Raw genomic sequence first — 12,792 nt, 5'->3', positions numbered from 1 at the left:
TTCAGTGAAGAAAAAAGGTCCGTTTCTCAATTTTATATGACTGTTCCTTAAAATGCCCTTCAATACAGGCTGATAACGTTTTTTTAAAAATATTTTTATTGACTTCGGAGAGGAAGGGAGAGGGAGAGAGAGATAGAAACATCACTGATGAGAGAAATCATTGATCAGTTGCCTCCTGCACGCTCTCTACTGGGGATCCAGCCCTAGACCTGAGCATGTGCCCTTGACCAGAATCAAACCTGGGACCCTTTAGTCTGCAGGCCAATGCTCTATCCACTGAGCCAAACCAGCTACAGCCCGGCCGATATCTTTTTTTTTTTTAAATATATTTCATTGATTTTTTACAGAGAGGAAGGGAGAGGGATAGAGAGTTAGAAATATCGATGAGAGAGAAACATTGATCAGCTGCCTCCTGCACACCTCCTACTGGGGATGTGCCCCCAACCAAGGTACATGCCCTTGACTGGAATCGAACCTGGGACCCTTCAGTCCGAAGTCCGACGCTCTATCCACTGAGCCAAACCAGTCAGGGCCAGGCCAATATCTTAATACCCAATGCAAAAAGCAATTCTAGGAGGGCCCCAAACAATGTAATACTAGTACATATTTTGCCACATAGCTTTTAAACTCTAATTAGGCCAACACTCATACAATTTCAGGCAATGCTTTGTTCCCTCTCTTCTTCACACTTGGGCTCGATATACTGTTTGAAGCCACTATGATCTTCTTAAGAAAGTTTATTTGTTCTATTTGAGGAGATTAGAGAGGGTGTGACTTTGCTTTAGCACATGCCTACATATGGTTGACAAATGTAAGCACTTGATAAGTTGATTCCAAGTTTCCATTTTCACATTGCGTTAGGAAGTTAACTTTCCATTCTCCCATTTCTCCTGTCTTGTGGATATATAAAGCCTAAAGCAGGGCAAGCTGTTACTGTTCATTATTCTTCCCTGCCTTCTTTTAAAAGTTGGTATTGTTGGAACTAACAGGGTTCTCCTAATAGGATCGTTCTTGCTACTACAACCTATAACCTTTTCATATTTTAGGGCTTTTACTGTCTTAACAGAAGATGCAATGAAGTTTACCTATTGGTACTAATGGTTTCCTTTTCTCTCGGAGTAGAGGGCCTTCTTAGTAATTGAGCTGCTCTCTCACACAGTGAATGGAAGTCACATTGTTGGAAATATCAGCCTCTGTTGTATCTCCAATCCCAGATGGTAAATGAATTGTATCCAGAATCGAATAGTTTTATGCCTTTGCCAGCTTAATACTCCACACCTGGACAAGAAATAACCCTTCACTTATAATCCATTTTTCTCTCCTTCCAAATGCCAGTATATTATTCAAAGGCCTTTTTTGTTGTTAAGTAATTTAAAATGACAGTTGGACTCCACATAAGTTGCTTGAGAACAATAAGAAGTAATTTTAAATACTTTTTTAAATAGGACCCAGCAGCAGCTCATTTAATACCATCTGAGCTATTACAAACCCAAGAATGGTTGTAATGTTAAATTATTTGACTCTATGTGAATAGCATCTGGCTACTTAAAATCAGGAAAGCGCCCTAGCCAGTTTGGACTGAAGGGTCCTGGGTTCGATTCCAGTCAGGGGCACATACCTCAGTTGCAGGCTCAATTCCATGTCCTGGTCAGGGCAAGTGCAGGAGACAACCAATCCATGTGTCTCTTACATGGATGTTTCTCTGTCTCTCTCCCTCCCTTCCACTCTTTCTAAAAGTCAATGGCAAAGTATCCTCGGGTGAGGATTAGCAACAAAAAAGTAAATAAATAAATAAAAAAGTAAAAAGCAGAAAAAATAAAATAAAATCAGGAAAGCAACATAACTCTTGGTTTCGGTAGTCAGCTTGACTGACCCAGTGGGCTTAGGTGTAGATGCCATTAGCTAAAAGGTTCTCATGCTACCTAAAATGTTAGAAACTCCTCTTACCTCACATTTCCCCTGCCCCCAATTTAGTTTTTCACAATAATCCTCTTGCTTCTCTAACTAGTTGACTTTTATTATGGATGGGAATAGGCTAAAAGGTGGGACCCTATGATGTCTGTTGGCAGCATTGCTGTTGGTTTTACTCACTCGTTTTCTGTCTTCATTTTTGCATGCCACTGCTCCTGCCTCTTACAGCCACAGTACAAGCGGTAGAGGCCCAGGAAGGTATGGCCATATTCCTGTGATAGATGTGATCATGTGTCTGTCTATTGGTTTTAAAAAGCTTTGTCTACATTTATTGTTGCATCACCAGAACTGTAACCGTGAGAAAAGGAATAGGTATTTCTAGGCATGCTCACAAAGTATTACAAATGACCCTCTCCACAGCTAAAGCCCTTTCTGGGCTGTTTTAATACAATGGCTGAAGCATAAGCAACTGGTCAAGAGGGATCAAGTGGGTTAATCCTCTAGTTCTTCCATATACAGTATAAGAGATTCAAACAGGTCACCCTCTTTATCCAATGATGTCAAGAGCAGAGGCAAGAGTAGATAGGAAGTTAATTTGGTTAATTTCTGAGGTTGCCCTAAGGCAGTCAAGCTAAATTATCTTTGTTTCTATGAAAGCAAATTTGAGGTAACTAATAATCTGCAAATCTGTGGATGAAAACCATTGTAATTCATATTGTTTTATAAATTTGTTTTATTAGGTAAGGTGATTCAAAATGGGAATGGTTTCCTTGACAGTACAAAAGTTCAATCAAAGAAAATATCTAGAAGCTATTGTTTAGATGGCTTTTTACTTATGTTCAGCTCCTGGTTGTGCAAGATAAAAAGCTGTCCTTATAAACAAAAAGACTAGTTCTTTTGTCACTTTTCTTCTGTGGTCAATGTGATGTTTGTGCTAAAGTAACTACTCTGTTTAACCTGCTCTATTATTCTAGCATTTCCTTTTTTTCTCTCCCATTGAGCACGTTTCTGGTGCATAAGAAACTCTTTCCCAAATGTACTGGGACTAAGGAGGAACTTGTTTCCTTTTTGTCAGGTATACTTCTGCTATGACTAATTGTGTTGAGCTCCTATGAAAATTACTTTCACAGTTTCAGCTGCCCTGGGGGCCTTAAGAATTGGTAGTTTTGCCCTAACCGGTTTGGCTCAGTGGATAGAGCATCAGCCTGCGGATTCAAGGGTCCCAGGTTCGATTCCGATCAAGGGCATGTACCTTGGTTGTGGGCACATACCCAGTGGGGAGTGTGCAGGAGGCAGCTGATCAATGTTTCTCTCTCTCATCAATGTTTCTAACTCTCTATCCCTCTCCCTTTAAAACTCTGTAAAAAAATCACTAAAATATATTTAAAAAAATAAAAGAATTGGTAGCTTCAAGTCAAAGCTAATTGAAATCAAATATTGCCTATTATCTCACCAGCCATGTGCTCCCTGGCCACTCTTCTGTGTTTTTCTCGAGGAGGCTGCTGTGTGCTAAGAAACTTGAAGCTTGTCGCTTTGCTGTCTAATTGAGCTCCTCCCTTTCCTGTTTTTCTGTAGCCATCAAAGGGTTTTCGCGTCAGCACAGGATCCGGAGTTTTGAAGAAGCCCGAGGTCTGGACCTAATTAATGAGCGGATGCCACCCCGAAAAGATAGCCACGGGAAGTTGGTAACCCCCGTGCAATCAAATGCTTCGCACAGGAGCGAGAAGGGAAAAAAAGCCAGCAATGACTCAGAGTCCCGCTGTGACAAAGGTGGACCCAAAACTTAAGAGCAAATTGTATTTATTTATTTATTATTGGAAAACAAAACAAGGCAACTTAACTTAAACCTGGAGGTGCATTCATAATATACACTCTGCATTTATTCTGTAAGAAAGGTGACCATTTTATAAATTCTTCTGATTTATGTCTAACATAAATATAAGCAGTGCATCTGTTTTGTTTTCCCTTTTCTTCTTAATTTTTGGGAAATGATCTGACTGACTGATACATGTGTGAGGTTTTGTACTATAAGGGGCACCTTCTCCTAATAAAAGGGCCTTGGAAACCTCCACCCTGGGTTTCTGGCTTGAACCAGCCAGACTTCCTCTTGTTTTTAGAATGTAATGTCTTTCATTGATACGAGTAACTTTTCAAACACAAGAAGGTTTTTCCTTTCTACGTGGTACCACTGAAGAAGATCTCTTAGATTTCAGTGGCTTAAACTTCTCTTCTATGGAAAACTTGATTATAGTAGAATTTGTAAGTGAATAACCCAAACCTAGTGATTTTAAGAGCCAAGGGGAATGTTTTCCATAACCCACTTTCTTCTGGACTCTCAATTCCTTTTACTGTGTTCTGGTAAGGCAGAATCAAAGGTAATGAGGGGTTTTCTTGGAATTACTTAAAATTTGTTCATCTAGCTCTGGGCATGGCTGGTTTAAACTTCCTTTAAAACTCTGAAGGTTTCTTAAATGTTGCCAGATTCTTTGGCTTTCGTTTTTGGACCCCAGGTGATTTAATCTGTCTACAAAGGAAGCTACATGTCTAAATATTTTATAAATATCCTCTGTACAACCTTCAGTATAAGCACTTATGCCCTTCTGTGTATTGCATCAGCGATTATAGCATCTATTCTCCCATCGTCCTTTTTTTCTGTGTCAGCATTTTTTTAATCAACTGGGATAATGAAAACAGACTAGGGTAGAATGATCCCTTATGAATCGGAAGTCTTGCTAAAGGGCATTGGATGAGTGAGGAATTTCATATCTTCTATATCAATTACAGGATGTTTATCTTTCAACACTCATCAGGTTGAACTGTCTGTCAGCATATTGTGGAATACAAAGAAAAGTGTTCAGATATAATGTTTGAATAATCTTCCCTTGATTTTTCAAGTCACAACCAACTAGGGAAGAAAACCTCGGGGGTTCTTGGGCTCCCATTTTTGGTTTTACCTGGTGACAGGTGCTATGTCATAATACCCATTGGCCAGCTTTGCAGTAAGGGTGCATATCTGGGCAACACTCCACCAAAGTGCATATTCATGGAATTCCTTAATGTCGTATGGGCTGTAGGCGTCCAGCACAAGAGCACATATCTCAGGCAGTCATACCTTATATTGGGAACTTCAAGGACAACAGAAACTTTATCCAAAAAAACCCCACAATTTCATTAGAAATATCTCTGTTTTCTATATCTTTTGCTAACAGTTCCCAGTCTGTTTATGACAAAGATCAGAACATTGAAGGGATTGTAATTTGATGGCATGAATTAGTCTGCTTAAACAGATAGGAAGGATCCCCAGCTGGTGTGGCTCAGTTGGTTGGAGCATCATCCCGTACACTGAAAGGTCACAAGTTGTTTGCTGTCAGGACACACCTAGGTTTCAGGTTCTGTCCAGGGGGGGCCGGAGGGGAACCAATTGATGTTTCTCTTTCTCCCTCTTCCTCTCTCTATGAAATCAATTAAAAGAAAGGCATGTCCTCCAGTGAGGATTAAAAAAATGTATTTAAAAAGAAAAGATAAGAATATTGTGGGGGGGGGTGCGGAAATGAAAGACCTCATACTGGGTTGCAGTAAAAACTGTGCAAGAAAGGAGAAAAAGTCTTTACTGATTGTCATTTCCTTACCAATGGAATTCATCACCTGGGTCTCCTCAGACTCTTCTTCTCTCAGTTCCAGTACAGAAAAGAGCACTGTTGTGGAAGTCTCACCTAAAGTGGAAGTGCATCCACATGACACATTTGATAGATGGGGGTCCCTTATCCCTTTCTCCTTCTCACTGAGGTGGTGGTTTTACATACACAACCCACAGGTAGAAACCACTCTTATGGGCTTCAATCACAGGCAAGTAGTGGAATAGTTATTAGACATCCATATAAGCAAGAAATAATATTGTGCTAGTAAAAAGGATGATTATTTAGGACTGTCTTTATTATCTTCTCAAAAAGAAGCAGTGCGATCAAGCAAGTTTCCTTAACAGAGGCATGGCCAAAGGATGTACTTACAGGTGCCCTTTGAGCTGTTGAAGGATCTGCCACAGCAGAGAGGTGAGAAGTCGTCATTCAAGAAAATTGGAGTTTAAAATACAGCAACAACAGCTCTTGAAGGAAGTTAGGTTTGAAAATCCTGTTGAATTCTAAAGGAAAAGGTATTTCTGATATTCTGTAGAAAGCTGGGGTATGTGATTCAATAATTTAAAAAGCTGTGTGGGAAGTCTGTAAGGTACAGATAGCTTCTTAAAGTGACACTGTCACTCGGTGTACCTACATAGGCTGGCACCTCTGACTGAAGACAGGTTAGAAGACATGAACCTTAAGAATATATTGAAGCTCTGGGCAAGGGGGTGGGGAGTGCTCAATTGGTTAAAGCATTGTCCCAATAGGCCAGGGTTCTGGATTCAATCCCCAGAAAAATGGTATAGCCCGGCCAGTGTGGCTCTATGGATTGAGCCTTGTCCCATGCAACAAGAGGTCACCAGTTCCATTCCTGGTCAGGGTACATACAAGAATCAACCAATGAATGCATAAATGGGTGGAACAATAATTTGATGTTTTTGTCTTTCTCAAATCAATAAATAATTTTTTTAAAAAAGAATATATTGTAATCACAGTACTCGTTCTTCATTCCAGACTTCATTGGAGGGTATTAGCATATTTTTAGACATCCTAATAAAAGGGTAATATGCAAATTAACCATCATTCTGTCACGAAGATGGCGGCACCCATAGCCACAAGATGGCGGCGCCCAGTCCTCTCAGCCCCGCCAGAGTCCCCCAGTCTCGGGGGAGTGGCAGCTGAGAGTGGGCAGCGTGAGCAGCCTGGTGGAACGCTTGCTTCGTCGCCCTGGCGACAAGGCAAGTGTTCCGTGCCCGGCTGCGATGGGCCTCTGGGCCGCAGAGAGCCTCTGGGCCGCAGAGAGCCTCTGGGCAGCGGGCGCGGAGCAGCCAGGCCCCGCAGAGAGCTACTGGCACACGGATTCGTGCGCAGGGCTGCTAGTTTTAATCTAAACAGCAACTCCCAGGATGGCTGATTGTCTGCCCTGAATTTGCCTTAGGACCAACCACTATCTCCAACATGTCAACCAACATTCTAACTGCAGTCAGAGGTCTGAGGATTGCTGTTTTCAAAGCCTCTTCTACTCAGTCTCCACCCTGCATGCTCTAAAGATCCTAAAAAATACTTCATTCTTGTTCTCCTTCACTTTAAGGTCCATAGGGACCTTATTTTCTTCAACTTCTTTTATTACGGGGAAAAAACGAGGGCTTCTTTGTAAACATTAGTGAAATTCCATTTTAGACAGGACACTTCTTAAGGGCCAGTTTTCCCAATTTCGTCTACATCCACATCATGTGAAATTTTAAATTGATCAGATGACTATTTTTTAAATAGATATTTAAAAACTCACCCTGGCTGCTGTGGTTCAGTGGTTAGAAAGTTGGCCCAAGCACTGAAGAGTCATGGGTTTGATTCCCAATCAAAGACATGTCACGTACCTTGTGTTACAGGTTCGATCCCCAGCCCCAGCCCGAGTGCATGTGGGAGGCAACCAATCGATGTTTCTCTATCTCCTCTCTCTCTCCCTCTCCCTCCCTTCTACTCTCTAAAAATTAATGGAGAAAATATCCTTGGGTGAGGATTAAAAAAAAAACTATTCATCTAACATCAGTTCAAAACATACATCCTTTTTAAATCTCTGTGTTCTGAATATTTGAAGCAAAAAACAAACGTATAAGCTGTGTGTGTGTGTGTGTGTAATAGAATGTTAAAACAAAAGCAGCCTCAGCTTTCTTTAAAACGGCAAGGTCACACTAGTTATGGGTACAGACACTACTGATTCCATGGCCTTTTGTGACTAGATATTAATCAGTGAAGTAAAAATAGCTCATCAGACTCTGGTGGGCTTGATGTGGCTCCTTGCCTAAGGACAGAAGCATCAGACTCTCAGGAATATAAATATATTTCATGTCCTTTTATCTATATTTTCACTGCCTTTTTGTTCCTACACAGTTTCTTATCCTGATAACTTGGACATAAGTTCAAAAATAAGTAAAGGAAAATTCCTCATTATTCTGTCACAGAATGATATTATTTAATGACAAGGGTAAGATTTCTTTAAATTGAGTAACTTTGGGGCCTTTGAGCCTTGGTGTTGTCCCTTAGATCCTCTTCTGAGTAATTTAAAACACAAAGTTTGAGGCAGCTGCTCTCTATAAGAAAAATTGTATAGCCCAACCAGTGTGGCCCTATGGATTGAGCCTTGTCCCATGCACCAAGAGGTTACCAGTTCTAATCCCGGTCAGGGCACATGCCCAGGTTGCTGGCTCGATCCCCAGTAGGAGATGTGCGGTAGGCAGGGAATCGATATTTGTCTCATCGTTGGTATTTCTATCTTTTCCTCTCTCCAAAAATCAATAAAAACACTTTTTTAAAATATCACAGACCACGCGTGTGCGAGGTACAGCGGGGCTTCCTGCTCTGACATCCCGAGAGTCCCCACCCTCACAGAGTGACAGTGGCTGAGTGGTTTCCTCTGCCCTCCTGTTTTATGCCAACATTGTAGAGAGCCAGAATTTTTTTACTGTGCCTTTTCTATAAATAGAATTCTCGAGGTCTTGAGAATTAAGTTCATCCTGATCAATCTGGGCAACCCGTCAATTAAAATGGTTTTTAGGAAGAGCTTGCCCCCGATTGACTGATTTAGAGTTTTTCCATGTGTTAATTATCCGATATTTCCCCTTCCGTGTTGGTGCTGAAAATTATTACCAAACCCTTAAAGACTTGTTGAGGATATTCTAGAATCCCCCATATTATTATAGTTGTTATAGTAACCATGGAACCCACCTTTTTTCCTAAGCATTATTCAGTGTTCCCTACCCAGGCAGAAAATATTTCAGAGGGAGGACGAATCCCCTAGTTGTGGGAGTGAGGCTGCCGTTTTCTAAATTATTTGTGGTTATAACCATGGCTACCCCCTGTTCTAGCACTTGGTCCACATCTTTTCTGCAATCTGCTAAAAGAGGGAGTAAAGGGCAGCCTCGGGAGCCCCAACACTAGCTGGAGGAGGGTCTGGATTCCTCAGAGGACAGGTCGAAGGCTGTATTGCATAGTCCCTCAGCACTGCTGTGGTCAAGTGCTTGTAGTAAAGCCATAGAAAGAGCAGATGTGTGTAGAGGAAGAACGTCGTGTAGTCAAAAAACAAGGTTGTTACTCTTATCTTGAGTCGAGCAGAGAACTGTGTGAACAGTAGGGCTTTGTGCTTTTGACAGAGTGTGAAAGAGGGAGCCTGTACTACTCTGAGACTGGGCCTGACCTGCCTCTGTCTGGTCAGCCGAAGTGAATGGGGTCAGGGTTTGCTGCCTTCATCTATGCAGTCACAAAGGTGAAGATGATCCTGGAGAGTATATTCCCTCCCAGGAGGCCTTGGCCTCACGCCCCAGCAACCTTGCTAAATAACACCTTTGTCTGAGATAGGGTTATGCATCTTCTCTTCTGCATCCTCATGACAAGTCTAGATGGCTTAAGATCAAGAAGTGAGGACATGGCCGTCGACCGTCCCTCCCGGCAGCTCTGAAGTAGGGCCATGCACACTGCCTTCCTGTAAGTTCGTGCCCAGACTCCCTTCACTCCCTTGACTAGCTGTTTCCAAATGACTTTTTTTCCCCATGTTAAAGTGCAGTGCATGTAATAGGGAGGAGGCCGACCATAGATCTCGATTTGGGGCAATGAAGATGCGTCTTTTGGAAGATGCCGCCAGGAGCCCTCACTTTTCCTTTCTCGGTGCACTGTGACCAGTAGCTGTTTTTCCTAATAGAAATGTCAGCAGGAATTTTCCAAGGAAAGATCAGGTTTTTGCTTCCTAATGAGGTGGTCAGATGTATGCGGTTAACTGGTGGTGTGCTTCTTTAAAAGACTTTTCTGGATGATGGGTTATTTCCTTGTTTAGCGATGACTTGCTTTTCAGTTATGTTAAAGAAAATGGTGGAAATGTTGTTTATTGGCAGAAATTATTTATTAACTGTTTTGTGAACAAGAAAATTTGTTAAAACTTTCTTACTGTAAATTGGAAGTCATCTTTAAAAAAAAAAAAGAAAGCACTCTTAAAATTAAATGATGGCTCTGTTGGCTCCCTGTGTCTTTATTTCCTGGTGGGGGCACTTATATTTGGCTCTGACCATTCGGTAATTCCACAAGAGTAGAAAACCTGACTTGGATGTCTGGTCTGGTCTCTGGTGATGCCAAGCAATTCCGCTCTCGAGGAAAGGAATCCCCTCGCAAAGAAAGACGGCTTCCTTTGCCTCTTGCACCCGTTCATGTTAGACCAGCTCGGTGGCTGCAGTGGTGTTTCTACTTCTCCCGCTCAGGACCAACCTCCTTCCTGGCACTCTGCCCGCTACTAACTCACATTCAAGTCCCAGCTCTGCGTGTGGCTTCTCCAGGTCAGGCTGCTCCTTAAAGACACAGAAGAAAAACGTCCCAGAAAACCAAACCCTTGCAAAAGATAGAAGTAACTATTATGGTGGTTTAGTAACTCTGCATGTGGCCCTAATAATAGACATGGGTGAATTCTATCTTAGGAGAAGTTGCAGGAGCCAGAGAGGAGTTGAATGTGGAGGTGAGTCGGACTGCTAAGGAAAGGCAGTGTCAGGCCAGCCTCCGGATTCCTCTGACAATTAGGAATATGCAGCTTCCCAAGGAAAAGGAACCTCCACTGAGCAACGGGGGTAGGGATAGAAAAAGCGCCCAGGGCCCTTGGAGTAGACAGCGTGTCCAGGAGGGCATTCTATCGGTTATGCAGTGAAGGTAGGAAGTCTGAACCCGGGGCCTGCCAGGCCTGAGTGAGGCAAGTTCGCTGTAAGTAAGTACAGTGACATCAGGGGCCACCGTCCAATTTACAGGCCAGAAAACGAGCCCAGATTTCTAATGTCAGAGAAGCCAAGTATGCATTTTGGGATCTTTCCCAATAAATAGCGTCCTGGCTTAGCACTGTCCTTATACCTCAGCTAAACATTCCATCAAGTGAGGCCATATTTACCCTTATTTCCAGCGTTGTGAGAAAGAATTTTTTTTAAGCCTGGAAATGAGGAACTAGCGTGCAAGTTCACGTTCACCTCTCCCTGGACACTCAGTCCCCTTTCTTGCCTGCTCTATGTAATTGCAGGGCCTTGTTTTTGCATCATGACTCTCAGGTTTTAGAAAAAGTCTTTAAGGTTGAGGCAGCCGATTAATAACTTAATGGCAAACGAGGCCGTCTTTATAATGTTGCTGCCGTTGAGGAGAAGGTTCATCACAGAACTCAAGGAGGCGCGGGAAGACAAGGCGATTCTTTGTTTGGAGGCCAGAGCACTACCTCACGATGTCCACTGGCCGACAACGCAGCCCTCTCATCCTCCTTATCTGAGTGAGCCCGCGCTGGGAGAGGCGGCTGATGCAGACCTAGTTTCCCAGCTCCTGGTCTGTGTGCCCTTTGTGGCTGAGTCAACTTGGCTGGGTTTCCCTCTGAGGTCATCGCTTATTTATCCTTGCCTTTTAAACTCTGCTTTCTAAAGAGCTGTCAGCCACTTGCTCTTACTTTCGTGAGAACTAAAAGAGGTTCATTCCTCCAGCTCAGTTCTCCCGGGCACCCCGTCTGGGCCTCGTGCTGTGTGCTCATCTGTGAACGGAGGGGAGCGTGAGCGGCGGTGGATGTCCGTGCAGAGGCTTCCTTGGAGATAGACTAGATACTTGGACAAAAGGCCGAGTCCTTTCACAGCCTTGGGGATGAGATGGGATTGCCGCCGAGAAGCCTGAATCGGTCCCAGTTACATCATGTGTGCTATAGAAAGGAGGTCTGTGCGAGGCAGGCCTGGAAGCCTTATTCTCTATTCCCCTGGGCATATACTCACTCACCCTGGCTGCCCACACTGCCCACACTTGACCTGGAGTGGGTATTTTTTCACTCAAGAGATCTCTTTCCTTCCAGGGACTGTACCCCAAACCTGGGATTCCAGATGGCCCAGGTCATGCCGTTGCCGGCTTAGGAGGGTCTTTCAAGCCTCACAGGGTCTCGCGTGTTCCTCTTCAGTGGTTTCTGTTCCCAGGAAGGTTTGGCTTGGACGAGGGCCATCAGGAGAAGTTGGTGTTGGCAGGAGCTGGAATCAGGAGGGGACCCAGGAGAAAGGGGTGCAGCCCAGAGGATGAAACATGGCCGGGATTTGTACTGTCGTGTCTGAGTGACTTGGTTTCAGTTCCTCACTATGTGGTCTTCCTCTCTAGAGAGGTCCAAGCTCCTTGAAAGGAACCGTGCTTTCTTAGCTCATCCATTCTGGTCCACTGGTTCGGTTCTCCTGGCAGGCAGAGAGCACGTTTCCGAGAGCACAAATAAAAACCCGCTTAAAGCCGCACTGAAGAGTGTGCCAGAGTCCAGCCCTGTGGAGGAGAAGAGAAGGAATAGCAATGTCCCTCCGTTGTCTAATATGGGGGCTGGGGCACAGTGCCGGGGTGCCCGCTCAGGCTAGATATGAGCGTGACATTGGAACGCCAGGCTCCCTGTGCTAGATAAGGACACTCCTCAAGAAATGAGAGTTCAGGTTTATGTCTCCTGGGATCCCTTGCTTCCCTTTTCCCACTTGAGAAATAAAACTGAATTCTCTGCTCACCCTGCTCACTCACAATAAAACCCTACTTCAGTGCTCTTTCCATTCATCCTTCCTCCTGGTGACAGAGGTTGGTTTTCACAGTGACCCGCATTCCTGTACAGCTGTACAGCCCCCCTCTTCCCCCGCCCCACTTGGGGAGAGCCACATCGATTGGTAGTCTCTTGGCCCTTAGGGTGATGGACATGGACAGACCTCTGTTGACTGGGCGTCTTGGGGGTAATCCTCAGAACAAAAGGGTGGGGGTG

The 12,792-nt window shown here is 43.7% G+C and overlaps 1 protein-coding gene across 4 annotated transcripts in view; it reads left to right on the top strand.

The window, feature by feature from the left end:
* PPP3CC (protein phosphatase 3 catalytic subunit gamma) overlaps nucleotides 1-12,693 on the top strand; it is a 107,245-nt gene extending 94,552 nt beyond the window's left edge. For 3 of the 4 annotated variants that reach the window (XM_079771222.1, XM_079771223.1, XM_079771220.1), the window contains exons 13-14: nucleotides 2,140-2,169; nucleotides 3,487-12,693. In XM_079771222.1, coding sequence (XP_079627348.1) covers nucleotides 2,140-2,169; nucleotides 3,487-3,698 — 242 coding nt within the window. In that variant the 3' untranslated portion in view covers nucleotides 3,699-12,693. The remainder of the gene's footprint in view (nucleotides 1-2,139; nucleotides 2,170-3,486) is intronic. The other variant, XM_079771221.1, reaches the window with a different exon arrangement.
* Nucleotides 12,694-12,792: the final 99 nt, after the last annotated feature.

This window comes from Cnephaeus nilssonii, assembly GCF_951640355.1.
Source record: "Cnephaeus nilssonii genome assembly, chromosome: 5".
Lineage (NCBI taxonomy): Eukaryota > Metazoa > Chordata > Mammalia > Chiroptera > Vespertilionidae > Cnephaeus > Cnephaeus nilssonii.
The sequence above is the reverse complement of the archived record's forward strand: the minus strand, read 5'-3'. Positions and strand labels throughout refer to the sequence as shown.